The sequence below is a fragment of the Cottoperca gobio genome, chromosome 20, assembly GCF_900634415.1.
Source record: "Cottoperca gobio chromosome 20, fCotGob3.1, whole genome shotgun sequence".
NCBI lineage: Eukaryota > Metazoa > Chordata > Actinopteri > Perciformes > Bovichtidae > Cottoperca > Cottoperca gobio.
The window spans coordinates 9,908,258-9,928,125 of record NC_041374.1 but is presented as its reverse complement, the minus strand read 5'-3'; the positions used below and the strand labels follow the sequence as shown (position 1 = coordinate 9,928,125).

Below are 19,868 nucleotides of genomic sequence, written 5' to 3'. Positions count from 1 at the left end.
ACTGCTTACAGTTCATTCCCTCGTGGATGGACTGAGGAGAAGAGAAACAGAAAAATGACTTCAGCACATTCTGTATGTAAGAACACAACTCAACAAAATACATAACTCAGGTCTCGTAGTTTTTAGACCCTTTAATGTAGAAATGTTACATATTATACTGTAGTATTTGTGTGAATATACTGGATATATTTCATACCTTGCAAATCAGGCAGTTGAGTTTGGTGCAGACGGGGCAGTGGAAGACGTTGACGGTGTCCTCGTACACACACCAGCCCGGACAGTCGGGGGTGGCACAGTGGTAGCTGCCCTCACATCGAGACTCTGCCACCGACAGACCTCTCTGCAGCCAGCGCTCGTACTCCTCTGCTGGGACCAACTGTGAAGGAGAAAGGTAAATAAGTTGTTTAGGACTAGTCGTTTGTAATAACACGACTAACAGGTTATAGTCTGAGGTGCAAAGAAAACAAACACAGGAGAACAGCAATGAAATATTATGAATTCTGATGTTCTACTTTTCTACTGCACATCTCGCTCTTCAGATGTGTGTCTGTCTTCAGCAGTTCTGGTTGGATCGCAGTTTATTGTTTAACATTTAGCAGCTGGGGAGGTTCGCTAACTGCTGAAGGCTGTCCGGGGAGAGAGGTCAAGTAGCTAGTTGCTAAATTAAAACATAATGTACAGTCAGATTAATCGACATATTCTGATGCTTTAGGATAATAAAAAATAATCTTTTTGTTTAGCACCGTAAATACAAGAACAATGCAGCACAAAGAGTTTATAATAAGGGAAACCATACAAATGAACATTAAACAGGGATAGATAATTAACAAACAATACGATGGCAAATAAAACACTTAATAAAACAAGATACAAATGAAAATAGGAAGACATAGAAAGCATAACATATAGATGGAAAATAAAACCTACTGAATAATAATAGCATTTAAATCAGCACTCATATTTGCAGAACGCACATTTACATACATAAACACTGCAGCAGCATTAGGAGCGCTCCATTCTCGTGCACTCTGAGCTCAAGACAAAAACTCGAGTGCGCTCTTTACCAAGCGGCTCCTACGTTTCTGAGGCTATAAATAAACACAACACACTTTTGCCAACGGACAGACTCACCCTGGGTCTTGATTACACAGAAATATACAGCAGTTGTAACATTACTGTATCTCATGTATGAGAGCAAACAGTGCAGGTGTTGGTGTAACTCACGGCTCTGATCTCCCTCTCCTGCAGGAAGCAGGAACAGGAATACGTGTCGTCTCTGTAGGGACAGGCCACCTCCGGCTCCTCACTCAGCATGATGACTGAGCGTAAGCACTCTCTGGGCAGACATGCACAAACATCAAACATCCTGGATATTCAATCAGGCTGAAGAAATATTTCCACTTATTCAGCAGCTCTGGGCGGCACAGCTGCTTCTTTCTCTTGATAGGACACCTTTCCCCCTCGTATAACACATCTTCACTCGTACCTGCAGAAGCAGTGGAGACACTCCCTCAGCAGGACGCCCTCGCCTCGCTGCAGGTCCACGTAGCAGATCCTACAGTCCACTGGATCTGGGTTAGGCAGCACTTCCTGTCCATCCAGCATCACGAGCCGGGCAAAATTCTGCCTGCGCTCCTCGTCCTTTGCCTGGCACAGGGGTGGTGTTGTTGGGAGGGTTAAAGCTAAACTTCCCTTCAGGTTTTTATTATAGGGGCACAATGCATAAAAAGTATTGTGGGCAACATTTACACATCGACAGTACAGACACACACATTGTGTATAAACATTTTATTTGAATGTGTTTCACAAAGTATTTACAATTAACAGTGCAAAATGAACAATAATACATTCATTTAGTGGCAATCTCTTAGGAGTTCATCAACAGCGATCATCTAGCCGGATGGTCGATATAAGGAAAAGTCTTTTGTAAACCTTTCACTAGAGTTTGATCTTTATTTCCAGGAGTTTGTACCAAGAACCAGAAATCTTTGTGCTTCACTGACGTTTTCCACCGTTGAAGCAAAGCAGCAGAGTCTGATTAAGAACTGTGTGTTTGTGTTCTTCAGTTTCTACTTTTCACCAGATATGTTTTCATAAAGTTTCTCTGCTGTAGAATCTCATCAACATGCAAAACACTGGAGCCAGGGATGCACCTACACCAACACCTGCTTTCCTTATTAGACAATATTAAGGTTGATGGTGTCGACACAAGCCTTGCATCATCTTAAAGGAGATTACATTCAACCTCAGGGCGGATAAAAACCATATGCTTTTAATCCAAGCACGTAGACTCAGACAAAGTGCATTAAGAGTTCTTATGTGATCCGAGTGTAAGTGTCAGATGAGTGTAACGGAAACTGTTTGAGAATGAAACATAAATAAACATGAAGTGTGTGTGTGTCTGTGTGTGTTCAGTAGTCCTGGTCCAGGTTATACAGGAGTGAGTTGTTTTGAGCCCCAGCACTCCTCAGCACCTCTCTTCTCCCTTTCTCCTTCAGAAAAACAGAGACAGAAGAGAAGAGAGTCAATCTGAGGAGGCCGGCAAATTTGAATTCAGATGACAACTTTGTATCAATTTCATTCTTTCCCCCTCCCCTAGTGTTTTGTCCAATTTGGTGCCCTGTGTTATATTTTACCGAATCTCTTTTCTTTTTCACATTTGAAGCTTTTATTGCGTTTTTTAAATGAAGCTTCGAATGTCTGCCATCATATTTTAATGACATCATCACCGTAAAATCAATAAAGAAAATACTCAAACAAAATCTGCAATTTGAAAAAAGCGATTAATCGCATTAAATTGCTTTGTTATTTTTATTAAAATCAACTTTGAATGCTAAAAAAACCAGGTGATTTCTTCAACATCTTTCTGCAGTCGCTGTTGGTATGATACTACACTAATAATATCAGTGTAGCCGAATCTTTATCTGCAACTTTGCAGAAATACCTGCTTTAAACACAATGAATAGACATGAAAACAGCTAAAAACATTCAAATGTTGATTTAGATCTTGAATGTCAACGTTGTGACTGAAGCTATGATCTCTTCGGTGCAGCTCTAGCTGCCTTGTAGCATTCTTTGTTGAACGCTTCTGCTGGATGCTGCCACATGGTACGCTATAATAAGGTTTCACTCTGAATGTGGGTGAGATAGGATGTTGGCTCATACATAGAGGTGTATGATTGTAAGATGTGCTCGGGGGTTCAGGTGTGACTGAGTTTTCATACCTGCTGGTACTGTCTGATCGCCTCCTTCTCCTGCTGGATCCGTCTGAGCTCCAGTTCGTCAGGTCGGTATCCCCCCGGGACCACGTAGCTCTCCGGGCGGTTTGTGCTGCAGATCTCACAGCCCGGCCGCGTTGGTTTGTTTATGTAAGTGCAAGAAGGGCACGACCAACCCTGAGGACAGAGAAGTTCAACTTCTCAAACCACTTTTCTTATGAGATATTTTATTTAAGAATGAAACCATAACGGCTGTATTACCTGGGTGGAAGCCGTGCTGGGGCTCAGTGCTTCAGTGAGTTGAGGCATCTCCATGTTGGTGAGATCTCTGATCTCACTGATGTTTCCTCTCTCGGACCCACCTGAAACATTCATGGAGAGAAGAAAAGCATCTAATAAGCATCCAGGACTCCTGCAGCACTCTATTACACGGCTAAGCACATTTACATTTACTCTACTTTTCCTTTACTGTGCGCGGTTATATTCTAGTCACAACACCGAGGCAGAGCTGGGGATCTTTTTTAATTCAGTTTTGGTAGAATTATACTAATTATGATACTGAAAAGACTGTGGTGCTAGAATAGCGTATGGGTTGTAACAATACATTTGACCACATCATAGTTTTCAATTCAACGGTGCCAAGATAACGTCTTCTGGTAATGTTGCAGCATCTGATTGTTCTTACACAGAATATTGTGAAGCATCACTCAAAAGAGCTCAGGTCATAAATATGTTAAAAGCTAAAAATGGAAACATCTTCTACTGACTACTAAAAGAGTTTATGATTTACAGAGTATTGTAGTAAACTAATTACTAAACAAACACGTATAATCTCATGTTTGCTCAATGACATTGAAAAGTAAACAAATCTTATCTAATAACCCTCATGCTAACGCCCTCATCATGCTAACACCCTCATGCTAACGCCCTCACTCACCAGTGTTACTAGGAGGTCTGGAGCCTCGGAGGCAGGGTGTTGTAAGGCCTCCGGTCCAGAGATGAGGGGCCATTTGAAGAAGTAGCAGGCAGCGGAGGAGTGGGGAGAGACAGAGTCGGAGGACAGAGGAGGAGGGCGCTCTCTTGGTCCTGCTGGAGGACTTGGAGGGTCAAGCGGGCATGACGGGCTGACAGGAGGTACAAGAAGGCTGTGTCATCGTCCTGACGAACCCCATACGAGGCCAGAGAGCGCTGGTCGATGCACAGACACTGACCGATCACCCAGCGCTGCACCCGAGGGTGAAAACCATACTCAAGGAACATCTGCGAAGCAAGAGAAATACTGTGAGATAGACATTTTAAACTTTGAGATACTGATCCTTTAAACGCACAATATGTAATTTCCTGCAATTCTCTCAATCAAAACAATAACAAAAGACACGTGGCATCATGGGAGTTTGTCATAGCAGTCGGCCTCTCCTGGGTGTTCTCCTGCAATGATGGTTTCAGAACACAAGAAGAAGAAGAAGAAGAAGAAGAAGAAGAAGAAGAAGAAGAAGAAGAAGAAGAAGAAGAAGAAGAAGAAGAAGACTCACCTGCTGTTTCAGTGCTGCAGTGGTCATATGTGGGAAAACTTTCACAGTGACACAACAGGACGAAGAAGAATCCTCAACTGCAACAGCCAAGCTTTCATATGAAATGAAACACAAGCCACATCCTTCGTATAAACTTTAACATTAATTGAAAACATTATTAATAATGATGATGATGATGATGATGCTCCTACTTGATTTCATTGTCTTCATTGTCTCTGGCGGAGGGCTGAATCTTGAGCGCGGCACGTTGTCGGGCGAGGGTGGCAGCAAAGACGGAAGCAGACTGCATGTCACCTGCTTCTATGGCTCGGGTCAGCTCTATGCAGGTTTCCTCTACAGGTGCACGCACACGCACACGCACACACACGCCCACACGGAAACACAGACAAGCCCACGCAGGTGAACATACGGGCAAGTGTGTGCAGAGGATGTTGCCATACCTCCAAACAGCCACTAGAAGGCTAAAATGATTCAATGAATGAATGAATAAATAAAACGAGTGAAGGAATAGTTAATTAGTTGCATCATATCTTAAAAATAAAAAAATCTGATTAGAATGTATATTGTTCAGCGTACACACCTGTTCGTTGCAAGACTAAGGTGTTCTCACGATGGAGACCATCCAGGGGGCGCTGTGGACCGTTATCTTGAGGCCCGACTGCCAATGAGAAATGTAGAAAACCAGAAAAAAAGCATTTAAATAAAGAACCGGATAAGAATCAGCTATAACACATTCTACAAAAGACCTCTCCTATTGTCTAATGTTTCTCTACCTACAGCTGGAGCATAGTGTGTCATTTCCTGCAGCCAGAAATCATGTTCGAGGAGAAGGTAATGTGTTTAAGTGTTATTCACGCTTATTCACATTACGACAGGCGACCTAATGAAACTGCACGCTTATTATTATGCTAAGTTATGAGTTTGTGTTACAGCCACGGCTGCTAACTAAAATATTCTTCCAGAGCACAATTTACATTTACATAAATGTAGAGGAGTAAAATGTACAATATCTCAGATGAGGTAGAGTAGAAGAATAAAGTAGCATAAAATGGAAATACTCAAGTAAAATTGAACAAAATTGAACTTATTACAGTACTTGAATAAAAGTATTTTGTAACATTCTTCCACTGCCTTTACTTTATTATTCCCATGAATGCGAGTAAACAAGAGCAAATCATGTACGTAAGCAGAGACAAATTATTGAAAATCCCCCTGAAGTGAAAATATGAAGCTTGGTTCCAGGGTGGAGAGACTGTAGTGATGTTAACACGCAGTGAAAAGATCTTTTGTTCCGCTAGATTCGTCACGCCCAATTTCGCATGAGCCAAGTTCACCAAAGGACAAATTAATTCCATCAAATCAACAAGGGTTTTCTATAACAGTGTACTGTAGGTTTGAACAGGCTCATAGGATCCTGTTGGAAGGTTTGAAATATCTACATTTCTCTACCTTCCTTTTGGCAGTGCAGGGAGTATTTGGGAAGAAGGTGCGACTGACCTCTGTGTGCTTCCCTCAGAGAGGACAACACCACCGTAGCCCACTCCTGAGCCTCCTGCGCGCAGCGGAAGTTGAAGCTGATGCGGTCATGTGGCGGCGACGCCAAACTCAGCTCGTGGCACTTTGGTGACTTCACCTCATATTTCACTGTCCTCAAATCAAACTCAGTGATGGTCTGAGAAAAGAAGAAGAAGAGAGCAGGAATGAGAGGAGATGAGGTAGGAACATATATGAATCATACGTTGTGCAAAAATGGAAACATTGTGCATCACTGAAATTACAAAATTCGGAGGATTATTAGAGCAATAAAGAAGAACACGGTTATGCTACACTAAGGTGTATCTTCTGATGTTTCTCTATTCATAACTTATTTATCCTGTGTAATACTGAACAGCTCTACCTCTTCAGACCTGTAAATATATTTAATATACAGTCATTCAAAACCTTTAATGAGGTCATAAGTAGACATTGCTTCGTAATACAGGGTCCCAATTTAGTGCTGAATTACCAACTGAAGAAACTGGGCAACAGTTCAGGGCCTCTGATCGGCCCGGGGCCCGAGGGCTCCAGGTTCACAATGTGGAAATTACTTTAAAAAGGTAATTACTTTGAAAATATGTGGCATCTTGTCACAATAATCTGGCCCTGGTAACAAGCCAGTACATTTGTAAACTAGTGCTCTAGTTGGTTCCCATTACAAATTAAGTTTTATTTCACAATATTTCCCCATATCAAATTCTTGCACTGAGTACTGAGTCATATCTAGCATAATAAGTCTTCCTGTGGACATATTTTCATTAAACTGGGTAGTTTCCCATGTATCACTGCTGCTGTCAGCAGTGGTGGAAGAAGTACTCACATCTTTTACTTAAGTCCTAATACAAGTGTATAAATACTCTGTTTGGCCCACAAGTAAAAGTCCTGCATGACATGTTTTACTTAAGAAAAGTGTGTGTATGCATCAATATGCACTTAAAGCACCAAAAGTACTTATTGTGCAGAATTACTTGAGTAAATACTTAGTTACTGTGAACTCACCACACTCCGGCCGGTCCCGTTGCTGTCCTGCTGGAGCGACAACCGGAATTCCCCAGACTTCCCCGGATCCATGATAAGCTGCAGGCGGAGTGACACATCGCCTGCTCCGGGGAGACACAGCGGCCGAATACCAGAGTGACACACCGACACCCGAACCGACATGAGGACGGTTTGGCAGCCAACTTGTGACTGCGGGGCCACATAGTGACCGGGCAGGGCAGCGGACTGGTCCGGCGTGTAGCCCGGAGTCCAACCGCCTGAACTCAGCGACATCCTGCCCGCAGACTCATGTAGACACACGGGGTCCGGTGGTGGGTTGTTTAGCCTACCTGCTGTCGTTACCTGACGTTACTTTGAGTGTCTCACATATTTAACAGGAAGCAAGTGTTAGTCGGTCAACAGTTAGGAGCGACTTCCAAAAAGTAAGCTAGCTTAGAGGTTTCACTTCTCTCTTCTTCCGTTTTAGTGTCGTTTCAGGCAGATTTAGTGTTTTGTTTCGGCTGCGAAGCAATATCAGTATTCTTCGGTGTGTCCCATACCTGTGTAACATCAAGGTTATGGACAATAGTTTGACACTCACTGCTAACGCTGATGTTGTTTATGAGCGCAAGCTTTCACTTCGTAGTGCGCATGCGTCGCTTGTGACGTATACTGTTGAAATATTCATAGATTTTGAACAGGATAAAAATAATATGTAATTCATTTACAAGCTTACTGATTATATGTGGTACATTTGACATAAATGCAAAATAACAAAAGTTACCCCCAATTTCACTGGATTTTTTATTTTATTTTTAAAATATATTAAGACTCAAATGTATACACACTAATAAACTAATAAAGCTGTCAAACTGTACTGTGACCTATTTAAAGAGGCAATACCTTTAACAAAAATATGATTTGATATTTTTTGCTTTGTTGTTTATTTATCACAATTTTATATATATATATATATATATATATATATATATATATATAATTATTATTTATAAACATTCTGGTTTCTCTGTACCATTATGTTAATTGCACTGCAAAAAAAGGAGTCTTGTCTTTTTCTCTGAGTATTACCGGCGGCGTATCCTTCGTGTTGCATTACTGCCATCCTCTGGAGTAAATCCTACAGTGGCTGGTTTGTCAGATTTTTCCAAGCAACCACAATATCTTGTCTTGTTCACTTCCATCGAACTCCATCATGCTCTTTAATCTTGCTCCATAATCTTTCCTTCCATCGTGTTCTTTCTCTGGTATATATTTCCTGCAACTAAAGAGCCCTGGTAAATGCAATGTTCACAAAGAACGGTTGGATAAGGTTCAGATTATTGTGTCATATTCTTAATCTATTCACTCCTTTTTTTTCTATTTTCTTTCCTCACAACACCCACTCTATCCTTTATCTCGTGGCCCCAGTGCTGTTGCCTTTAATTTATTATCTTCCAAATGCCTTTCCCCCCGACTGTTTAATATGGATCACGTTTCTTTTTTAACAAGCTTCTTCGGCTAGTTTGTCAGTTTCTAATTACTCAGAAAGTCCATATGAGCAGGAACCCAAATGAATGAGACTTCAGTACCTTGTTTTATTTATCTTAAATGTATTTTGAATAATAAGTCTGTGATTACTGGATGCTCCTGATTTAAGACAGAACAGAGACTCGCTACAAACCACAACTTTCTAATCCTCCAGAATTTATAATGCAGATCAATAAACTACACTCCCATGATCTAATTAGAGATGCATATATATATATTTCAAGGATGCAATATCAGCTCCCATGTCCAACTCTCCTTATTATAATCTACTACTAAAAACGTAAATGTCTCAACTTTATTATTTCTATACTATATTTATTTATTATTTCCAGACAGTTTTAAATATATTATTTGTTTTTTTTTACTGAAAACTTAAACACCCATTTCCTCCACCACATTCAAACTTGATTTATTAAAATGTTTTTACTACATGGTCTGAATTTCTTGATGATACGTTTTACATATGACCTCTGTTAGCAGTATTATTCTTAATATTTTAAGAAACATACAGATACTGTATGTGTGTGCACATGTCTTACCACAAAGGGGCAGCAAAGCATCCCATAAAAACATGATATATTCTCCTGTCTTCATAACAATTTTTTTTCCATGTATTTTGTGATATATATATATATATATATTTATATGTTTGACCTGTGTGGCATCCAGTATTTCTCAACATTAACGATCTTCAGGTTTCCCATAATATCTGACCTGCACAATAAAACTGAAGCAGCTAAATACAATTCAGCCATCCCTGATTGTATCATTGAATCCAGTGTTGAATGACTCCGTACACATTTAATGGAAGTAAATATTGATCAACTATTCCATTTGAAAGCACTCTTTCTTTGTTTAAAAAGTCTACTTGTAAAGGGACAGTTCACCTCAAAGTCAAAATTACAATTTTCCCGTTCCGCTATTTATCAATCGAGATAGTTTTGGTGCGAGTTATTGAGTGTTGAAGATAGAAATGTCGCTCTTCTCTTAAATATAATGGAACTAGATGGTGCTTGGTTTGTGGAGCTCAAAGCGCCAAAAAAATACATTTTAAAAATCCAACTGCAACGTGTCTCCAGATATATTGACCCGGTTACTCACGATAATCCACAGACCTCGTTGAGAGCAGCGTCATGTAGGAACTACTTTTCTTTCAACCGTATCAATGCGCAGAAGGAAGCGTGCATCTCGTCATGGACACTCCAGTATATTAGAGCGAAGGCTGATGTCTCCAACAACAATTTACAACAAAACAATCTAGATTAATAAATTGCTCTACAGGTAAGAGAAGTTCTTGGGTGAACTGAAATCTTCATGTCTTTTCTAACTTGTAAACTTGCAACCTTAATGCTTCACCAACAGGAAAGACCTTAAAATAAATCTCTCTGCTGACTGACTTCCCAATCGACGCCTCTTTTAAGAAAGAGGGTAAACCTAACCCGGTCAATGAATGTCCCGGCCCACACGCTCTGTGGGTCACGAATTACGAGGCAATTAACAGAATATACTGTAGCACGTAAGGGGAATGATTTAGAAGAAAGCTGGGTTGGTTAAAGCTGTTAATCTTTCTGCCAGCAGGGTTTTCAATCAATACCTCATTCATCAGAGCCCCTGCCCCCCACAGTATAAGGAAATATCGTCTTTGCACTTTATAGTTTTTATGAATGAAACACCTTGACTCAGTTTCTCTCTATAGATACATCGGTAACGATCTGTTGTACATTTTATTCACATAGTGTAATCAGGCAGGAAGGTGAACACCTCACGCTGTGACTCGACCGCTGATCTTCTGCGGCTCCATTCACAGAAAACACGAGCGAGATGAAGCCTTTCAATCAGGTGCTGATGAGAGCGGGATGTCAGTGTGACGTCAGAGGCGGCATCATGACACCATAGAACAAAGCTTGAACTGGGACAATGTGAACAACGGTGACATTACAAGTTGCTGACGCGTTTGTCCAAAGAGACAATAAGTGCAAAACAACCACGAAGATACAAACTCAGAGCAGAAGAATCGTGTAAATAGGACAAACCATTTTAAGTGCAGATTAAACCACTAAATGATGTATTTATGAATCAAATATGGTGATTTAGTGAGTTTAGAGCAGTGACGATTCAAGGACTATATGCATAAAAATTGGTTTAGGATGAAAAATAACCATATTGCATTGTTTTAGTTTTTACGGAAGAAGATTGTGTGAAAAATGCAGTTGAGTTCTGACTTTAAATTCATTCACATGTAGCCCGAATCCTCTCGTTTTAACTCCATTTGTCTCTAAAGGCCCTGTCACACATATCCGTACAGAAACGTATGCCGGCGCATACGAAATATATGAAAATTTGTCAGAGTCCAAATACATCCAACTTTTCATCGGATCGGAAAAGTGAACATATACAGATACACATGTCTAACCTATTGATAGCGCATCACTTAATAATACAAAATGTATCAGACGAATATCCAACAAATGCATAACGTATACAAAAATATGACGTATACAAAATATCGGCAACACGCTGGTTTACGTTGATATAAGGTAAGGTATAAGTAGTATTCGTTAAGAGCTCACTGTGTTACGCTGGGGTGCGTTGTTGAACGCTGATGTTTTGAGCATGTTCAAAATTATCGGACGTACCCGACGTGTGCTTCGCATATGCAGACGTTAGACATACGTGAATACGTACGTGAATACTTACGTGAATACTTACGTGACTATGTTAGAGGTACGTTAGATATAGGCTACGTCGGCTGACGGTGAACCCTACAGCCAATGTATTGATAACGAGTGGATAACCTATTCCTACCCTATGTTAACATTATGCCTGACGATGGAGTAACTTATTAAACGTGTTTCTACAGTACAGCTAGCGTTCAGCATGTTAGCCGTTCTCCAGCATCAGCATGACATGAACCAGATGGCACTTTTCCAGCTCCGTTGGCCAGACGCTCTGATACGTTTTAAATAGGTAAGTGATACGCTATCAATGTTTGACATACGTATAATAATTTGTTATGTGTTGGTTATGTATGCGTCAGCTAGAACACCGCTGTGGAAAAGTTGGACGTATTTGGACTCTGACACATTTTTAGCTCATTTTCATATACGCCGGCATGTCTCTGCCATACGGAACTGTGTATGTCTGGCGTGTTCGGCGTAACATCTGCGTCCTTCATACGATCACAACATACCCTGAATTTATATCAACCTATTGCCGATATTTCGTATGCGCCAGAATACGTTTCTGTCATACGGATATGTGTGACAGGGCCTTTAATCTCTTCATAGCACCACGTTAGCCACAGAACACGGAGGACCAAACCTTTCACACCTGCCTGTGACTTGGCATAAAAAAACAAAAAATCATATTTCATATATTTTCGATTAAAGGCTCCCGATCACAAATCAAATCAGTGTCATTAGTTGAGGATTCTTCCGTGTTGTGATGCGATTACACGTCCGCAGGTAGTTTTCTTCTCATTACTGCGGTCACTGACTCCCACAGGCGGGACTCGTGTCTGCATCATCCCATCTGATCTCAGGCCATGACTAAGTTATGGCTGCACTAATGTGTGGGAAGAGCACCAAAGTGCTGCCTGAGGGTGCACATGCTCACATGGTCACACACACACGTCCTTTTACGTCGCATGCTACGCAGGACAATAATATCATCCAGATATGCTTTAATACAGTTTGAGATGATTGTTTCGCACAAGGGAAAATTTATTTATTATTTTTAACTCGTAATGTTACAAGTTCTTCAACATGTAGAGAACAAACCTTCACATTTATACTATGCACATCGTCACTAGTTCGTTAAAATGTCACATGTGTCTACAGTGAAGCTGAAACTAGTTCAGCAATTATCTCGTTTAATCAATTAGTTGATAAAATGTCAGAAAACTGTGAAAGATTCTATGAAGATTTGTTTCAGACTGCTCGACATCTACTGCACAATCAAGTGACTTGGTTTGCAAATAAGCATTCCTTCAATAAGTTACAAAACTTCCACAAAACTGGTAGTTAAAGTGAATGAATTACGCACATCTTCAGGTTTGTTTTTATGAGCATCATAATAAGCATCATGACCTTTCAAGACCTGACTGCACTTTACACTTGAATGTATGTGAGTGAGAAGTTCTCCACACCTCGAATTCTCACTTGTGATTCATCAGTATGCTTGACATATGAATTCACCTTCACCTCCAGTGTTTCTAACGCTCTCACTCCTTCCTGAACCAGTTGGATGTTGTGGTTCTGAGGTCACGGATTTAAAACATTGTATTTACAGCTGCAACATTAAAGAAGTGATCTGGTCACATCAGTCAGTAGGTGCAGTGAGATGTTTGCATCTATAATCTTGGGAGTTGATTATTTAGAAAGTTCCAAAAGCTTCTGGTGACAAGAATACAGCGAGCTTTGTCCCCTGTAATAAAGCTGATCGATGAAAGGCTCATGAAAAACTCCCACCACAGCTCCGAGTCACCGTCTGAAAGACCTACTTGAGGCGGTGGGTCTCCCCATGTGCACTAATTTAAAGTTGTCCATGTCATTGACTTCCTGATGGACTTCTCTGCTGCGTGACGGACGTCAGGAAAACACCAAAAAGCAGACCTCCTTCCTCAGAGAGATGAGGGGGGGAGGGGGGGGGGGGGTTACAGAGTGGGAGGAGGGAGGGAAGGGGGGGGTGATGCATCCTGCAGTGTGGGATCACGGTGTGTGACTGACGTTCTTGATTCATCATCCAACAACAACATGAGCAGCATGGATGTATATAAGCTGGAGCACACCTGCTCCACAATAAACGACTTCAGACCTCGGCCAGCTGACCTCAGCCTGTCAACCAAAGTTCAGGGTAAGAAAGCTGCTGTTTCATATAATAATATATTCTTTTATTTTTTACACTTGAAAATGCAAGAGAGTGAGGATAACAAAATGTTTTTAGACAATTATTTTATGAGAAATTTCTTTAACACTTACTTATTGATAGTCAATGTTCACCATCGTGTTTTTAAATCCGAGTAAATTCATATTATAATTAATTAATTAATTAATTATAACCATCTTTTTGTGTTTAGTATTAAGGTTTAACTGATTTAACACTATTTCATGGTATTATTTCATATCTTATAAATAATGTCCTATCAGAAAATAAAGCTTTTATAATATTTAAAAGTGAATTTCTAGTGATGTTACCTGACTTTAGGTTTTTTTTTATGTCTAGTTTCAGCTTTCTTTGCCTCTCTTTGCCTCGTCTTTCTAATTAAACAGTGAGTGTTTACTGACCAGCGTCCCTCCGTCCTCTCTAGTGCCTTGACTCCACAGCATGCAGCCTGGGAGAGCGGCTGATGTCCGGCTCTGTGTCCTGACGAGCCGCTGGCTGCCTGCAGCTCTGGCTCTCCTCCTCCTCCTCTCCTGCAGCTTCAGCAGCGCTCACAGCACCACGCTGGAGCACGACTTCCACATCGTTCACAATGTCGACAACAGAAGTAAGACTTGTTTGTATTTGTGGTTTATAACAAGCAAGCTTTGTTAAGGGAGATTTAAGATGTGCATACAGAATGATTTTGAGTTCAGTGACCTTCTTCTACTTTTTGTTCCCATATTGATTTATTGTAAGATACATGAAAAAATATTCTTCTACTTTTAGATGTTGTCTCTATTGTACAGTTTGATTTTTTTTTACTGCATCTAATTATAGCTGTATGTGTCTTTAAAGATAGATGCTTAACACGTTTTAGTAATCTTTAAATGAGGAATCAATAACTGACGTGGTACATTATTAAGTGTATTATTTTTTCATATTTTAATGAACAAAAACAGCATGATTATTGCTGAATGTGTATATTAATACATTTTTAATTATTTACTTTAGATTGAAAAGGGGTTAAAGAGTGAATGTTGTATTACTTTACTATTTTATATACACTTTATACTTCAAAATCATTCTTCGTATAGTTCCTGAACGCATCTTTATGTTCACATAGACAACAGTGTCTGCAGATACTATACACATACTAAAGAGTCAATTGTGTGGACTAATCTTTTACGTTCCCTGTTTTTTTTATAGTATAAAATGTACTTATTGAAGTTAAACAGAATAAAATCAAACTGTTTTCTGACTGTAATGTTTTTTATTTTATTGCAGTTCCATTAACTTTTACAATAATTTTCAAAATCTTGTTGTCTGCTGTTTTTTATATCCCTAGCTGTATCTATGTGAAGGGAGTTGTGTGTGAGTGTGTGTGTGTGAGTGTGTGTGTGTATTTAAGAGAGTATTTTTGGCATCAGCTCACAGACGTGTTCCCAAAAGTGAATTCTGCTAATTGTGCACACTTTGCTTGATCTCCCCCCTTGTGTGTCGTCCAGGTCCAGAGATAGACCCCTTCTGGTACGTGGGCCGCGGAGTGAGACCCATCGGGCGCTTCGGGAAGAGGCACAGCAGCGTGGAGGCTCTGGGCAGCGGGGGGGTGAAGCCCGTCCTCAGGACGTTAGTGCTGCTGCTCAACAGCCTCAGAAACAAGCAGAGCCTCGGGGACGTGCTGGATGGGGAAGACGGGGATTGGTTACCGTGACATCTTCATCTACACACTCCGTGTCTTCATTTTTTATCTGGAGGTCATATTCTCTTCTGATGTGTTTCTCTCTGGTGTCTGGTGTGAGGGTGATGGATCCTCCATATCTGTACATAAAAATGCATCTATATTGATTAATAAAGCAGGATGTTGTGATTATATCTGTTCCTCACTTTGCCTGTAGCCTTCTGGTAACACTCAATAACAACCATCATTAATAAACTGAGAGTTACACTTTATTTGATAGTTTTTACTGTAATAACTAATATAATTAATAATGTGAAGTAATTAATAGTAATGCTATAATTGATATTATTTTAAAAGTGTATTGTTGCACACATTATAATATTGTTTATACTGTATTAAGTATTAATGATTACCAAGTGATTTAATCTTCTGTATAACATCTAGAAACATAATGGACTTTAATGTTTAATAATTATTGGATGATTAAAATATGTTGTTAAATGGTTAATACATATTTTGTAAAGCATTTATTAACATTCTTTAAATAGATATTTAATAACTTGTAAATAATTAGTTTCTATGTAATGTTTATTGATGTAACAAATCATTTGGTAATTATTAACAAATACTTCATATAATATAAAATGTAATGTGCACAACTTAGTTTATAAATGTAACAAGAATGTAATCAAATATATAATTCATAAACTATTTCATATTACACACACTTATGATAAAAAAACGTTACTAATAATTAGTAAACAGAATTAATTATAATTTAATTAACTATCAATAAACTCCTTTATTAACGATGGTTATCGATGTGACATCCTTCCTGCATTTGAGGTGCACAACAAACATTTCCTTTCCAAAGAAAAAGCTTTTTAAGTTTGCAAATTTTATTCATGTCATAATACATCTCTGTCTCAGAGTACTGTGGCACATCGAGAATCTGTATTTTTTGCTTGTTAATATTTTCCCCAACATGTCATATGGAGCGCAACGAACGATTGCACATTAAAGTGAACGCCTGTGGAGCGGTGCACAGCGAACCTCACGAAGTCATTCACACCGGACTTAAACAGGAACAGGAGTGAGATCTGGTTTCAGTGTGAATCTCAGTTCCAGCAGTAAAGTAGACTTCATGACAATTATACACCGTCTCTTGCACACAACACTGAAAGATTGGTCAACTATGATTGGGTAATACACATATTATTCTATATCATATCCATCTTTTCACACATATATATATATTAATAAATTCTGTGATGAGATAATATTATTTTTTACATTAGAAAAATACAGGACACTGATGATTGGACCCTTGTGGCTGTGCTTCTTATGGGACATTTTTACATCAATTTCGATAAAACCAGAAACATGCTTTTTATACATCGACACTTCTGGAGAACAAGATTGACAAAAGTACAGGATCAATGTGCAAAACCCGAGATGTGAAAGGCTGGGATGAAAAGGTCACTAATAGAAGGGGCCGAGCATTCATACTGGAGATCTTCACACCTTTTACTTCAAGCAAATCCAACACTGCTCTCAAGCCGTAGCAGAAACTTTGACAACCGTATGCAACTAACTGAGAACTAATGTAGGTCAACCAAAAATGAAAGGCAGTATTCGCAAATCTAATGTTTAAGGAGTACAAATACAGCATGAATCGTACTAGCCGCTCCAAAATGCCTGTTGACACCCGTGTTTTTGTAACATTTACCATCATCCTTACTGGCAGAATATCAAATGGTAAATACAGGCGTACACTGAAAGCACTTTGAGTCGCATGAGAGAGTGTGATAGCACTGACTGAGGAGGGAGAATAAAGCCTTAATGTGCAATAGAACTTATTTCAGTAGTATTGCATAAAAACGTTCAGTAAGTACAAAAATAAATTGCTTGTAACAAAATCATGGTTCCATGGCATTTGTTTTATAGCCCATCAGACTTCATTATGTAAAAAAATCTTTGCAAGATTTAATGAATGCAACACAAAAGTGTGGCCATGATCCAGCAAAGGGGAAACATGAAAATACCTTTTTGTTCAAATAAAAAGGCCACAACGTTTGAAAGTAAACGAAGAAATGACTTTGGGTTGAAGAATACTGCGCGGGGAAGGTTGTCCGACTGAACCTGAAGGTCAGACCTGAGCTGAGTTTGTCTGACAGACATTATTCAAACCTTATTTTGACTTGTTTCAATGTAAACGCCCACAGCTTTTACATTAAGGCTGTGTGTGTGTGTGTGTGTGTGTGTGTGTGTGTGTGTGTGTGTGTGTGTGTGTGTGTGTGTGTGTGTGTGTTGTTCTATATAAATGGGAGAGCCCTTCCCCAGTAAATCTTTACAGTTAGCATTTATTTAAGGAATAGTAAGACATTATGGGAAATAGTCTTCTGCCTGTAGCCTACACTAGATACGAAGCTAATGTAGGCTAGCTTAGCTTAGCTTAGCTTAAAGACTGATATATATATATATATATATATATATATATATATATATATTTTTTCCAGTGAGCTTTAGAAGTGCTGCTTGGCTAATCTTTGTACATTTTTGAACAGAGTGAAGCTAGCTGTTTTCCTCCTGTTTGCAGCCTTTATGCTAAGCTAAGCTAACAGGCTACATATGTACTGAACAGACATTACAGTGATATTGATCTTCTGCTGTAAATCTTGTCTAAAAAAGCAAATATTTCCCAAAACTATTCCTTTAACTGTTTCATTTGAGGCTGTTAACAAAGAATTAAATATTTCTCAAATGTGCTTTGTTGCCACCGAGCATCGTTAGCCCTGATACTCTGCGTATCTCAGCACTTATTTTAAGTGCATGGATTCTTAAAATGATTAAAGGTGTTACAATCATTCCCCAATGAGGATTACCATCTGACAGCTGTGTGTGGAAATGAAGGGGCTTACAGTATGATAAGATTCCTCGTGACATTTCATTTGGTGAGAAAGAAGATGCAGTATAAAAAACACGGCTCAGCATCTTTTCGGGACACTGAATCACAGAAAGTTTTACATGATTTTTCCACGTCTTCATCGTACAGTAAATCACAATACTCTTGCAAACAGATAGAAAAAGGAAATTAGTAATTTTTTTGTCTGTACAGATATTCTTTTCTGTTGGATCATGAGGAGTGTTTGCAGATTTTTAAGGCAGAGACACCGACTGTCGAGTCATCCTTGCTTGATGTTATGTGCGTGGTGAGGAGGCGAAAGATGGAGGATAAAGTGGAAAAGAGCCAGTCATCTTCTGTGAGGCATTTGACTGACAGGGTACCGTGCCTGGCTGAGGGCGGAGTGCTTGTTGGATCACACAGGGCAGGTGTTGGCCCCTAACCTTGGCCTGGAGCTGGAGGCGGACACTGGGTCAAGGCACTGGATGAGACGGGCCCCGTCCCTGGGCCTCTGAGATGGCCCTGAGGGACTCGTTGTGCTGCTGACTGTCACTACGGCCGAAACACTTTCACCTGCTGCTCTGGCTCGGACTTTTCTGAAATACAAAAAAAACAACAAACCAGCATTAAAATACACAATAACTAATTTTCTACCATTACAAGTCTCTCAATCAAAACAATAACAGAATATGGAGTTTAGTGGCTGCTGTTAGGATTCCTTCATTGTTCCTCCTTCAGGAGGTTTTTACCTCCTCTCCAAAAACAAGTGGACCCAGTGATTAAAGCCAGTGATTAAAGCCAGTAACATCAGAGTTTCTCCTGCACGCTGTTCGGCTGCCGCTAACGTTTGCTCAGCTTGTTTCTCTGAGCACTTAAGATCCAGATGTCCGAGGACTAAAATCCTTCATCCGCTTCAAATATAGAGTTAAAAACACCAAGATGTAAAAGGTGTACACAACTCAACAACATATATAACATAGGTCCAGTGGTTTTTGGAGATTTTAATGCAGAAAAGTTACATATTATACCTTTAAGGCCCTGTCACACATATCCGTATGGAAGAAACGTATATGAAAATTTCCAAATACGTCCAACTTTTCATCGGATCGGAAAAGTGAACATATACAGATACGCATGTCTAACCTATTGATAGAGCATCACTTCCTAATACAAAATGTATCAGACGAATATCCAACAAATGCATAACATATACAAAAATATGACGAATACAAAATATCGGCAACACGCTGGTTTACGTTGATATAAGGTAAGGTATAAGTAGTATTCGTTAAGAGCTCACTGTGTTACGCTGGGGTGCGTTGTTGAACGCTGATGTTTTAAGCATGTTCAAAATTACCGGACGTACCCGACGTGTGCTTCATAAGATATGCAGACGTTACGTGACGTTAGACATACGTGAATACGGAATACGTATGTGAATATTTACCTACGTAAATATAGTACGTGAATACCTACGTGACTACGTTAGAGGTACGTTAGATATAGGCTACGTCGGCTGACGGTGAACCCTACAGCCAATGTATTGATAACGAGTGGATAACCTATTCCTACCCTATGTTAACATTATGCCTGATGACGGAGTAACTCAT

General features: G+C 39.7%; 3 protein-coding genes across 3 annotated transcripts in view; 1 reads left to right on the top strand and 2 right to left on the bottom strand.

Moving 5' to 3' along the window:
- Positions 1-7,921, bottom strand: part of shrprbck1r (sharpin and rbck1 related) — a 10,038-nt gene extending 2,117 nt beyond the window's left edge. Inside the window, exons 1-12 of the mRNA XM_029457993.1 lie at positions 7,286-7,921; positions 6,248-6,422; positions 5,331-5,408; positions 4,942-5,083; positions 4,751-4,841; positions 4,168-4,478; positions 3,480-3,591; positions 3,225-3,395; positions 1,487-1,647; positions 1,225-1,336; positions 197-376; positions 1-31 (exon numbers count right to left, since the gene is read on the bottom strand). The exon at positions 1-31 is cut by the window's left edge and continues 68 nt beyond it. Coding sequence (XP_029313853.1) covers positions 1-31; positions 197-376; positions 1,225-1,336; positions 1,487-1,647; positions 3,225-3,395; positions 3,480-3,591; positions 4,168-4,478; positions 4,751-4,841; positions 4,942-5,083; positions 5,331-5,408; positions 6,248-6,422; positions 7,286-7,558 — 1,837 coding nt within the window. The 5' untranslated portion in view covers positions 7,559-7,921. The remainder of the gene's footprint in view (positions 32-196; positions 377-1,224; positions 1,337-1,486; positions 1,648-3,224; positions 3,396-3,479; positions 3,592-4,167; positions 4,479-4,750; positions 4,842-4,941; positions 5,084-5,330; positions 5,409-6,247; positions 6,423-7,285) is intronic.
- A 5,637-nt stretch (positions 7,922-13,558) lies between these two features.
- prlh2 (prolactin releasing hormone 2) lies at positions 13,559-15,558 on the top strand. The gene is made up of 3 exons (XM_029457972.1): positions 13,559-13,666; positions 14,121-14,300; positions 15,181-15,558. Exons 2-3 carry the CDS (start codon positions 14,138-14,140, stop codon positions 15,384-15,386), a joined length of 369 nt encoding a protein of 122 aa, XP_029313832.1. The 5' UTR covers positions 13,559-13,666; positions 14,121-14,137; the 3' UTR covers positions 15,387-15,558.
- A 528-nt stretch (positions 15,559-16,086) lies between these two features.
- Positions 16,087-19,868, bottom strand: part of myripb (myosin VIIA and Rab interacting protein b) — a 111,203-nt gene continuing 107,421 nt past the window's right edge. Inside the window, 1 exon segment of the mRNA XM_029458004.1 lies at positions 16,087-18,854. Coding sequence (XP_029313864.1) covers positions 18,811-18,854 — 44 coding nt within the window. The 3' untranslated portion in view covers positions 16,087-18,810.

Coding starts and splice junctions, on each gene's coding strand:
- prlh2 (XM_029457972.1), top strand. CDS start 14,138: ATGCAGCCTGGGAGAGCGGCTGATGTCCGGCTCTGTGTCCTGACGAGC. Junction 14,301..15,180: donor TCACAATGTCGACAACAGAA/GTAAGACTTGTT, acceptor TGTGTCGTCCAG/GTCCAGAGATAGACCCCTTC.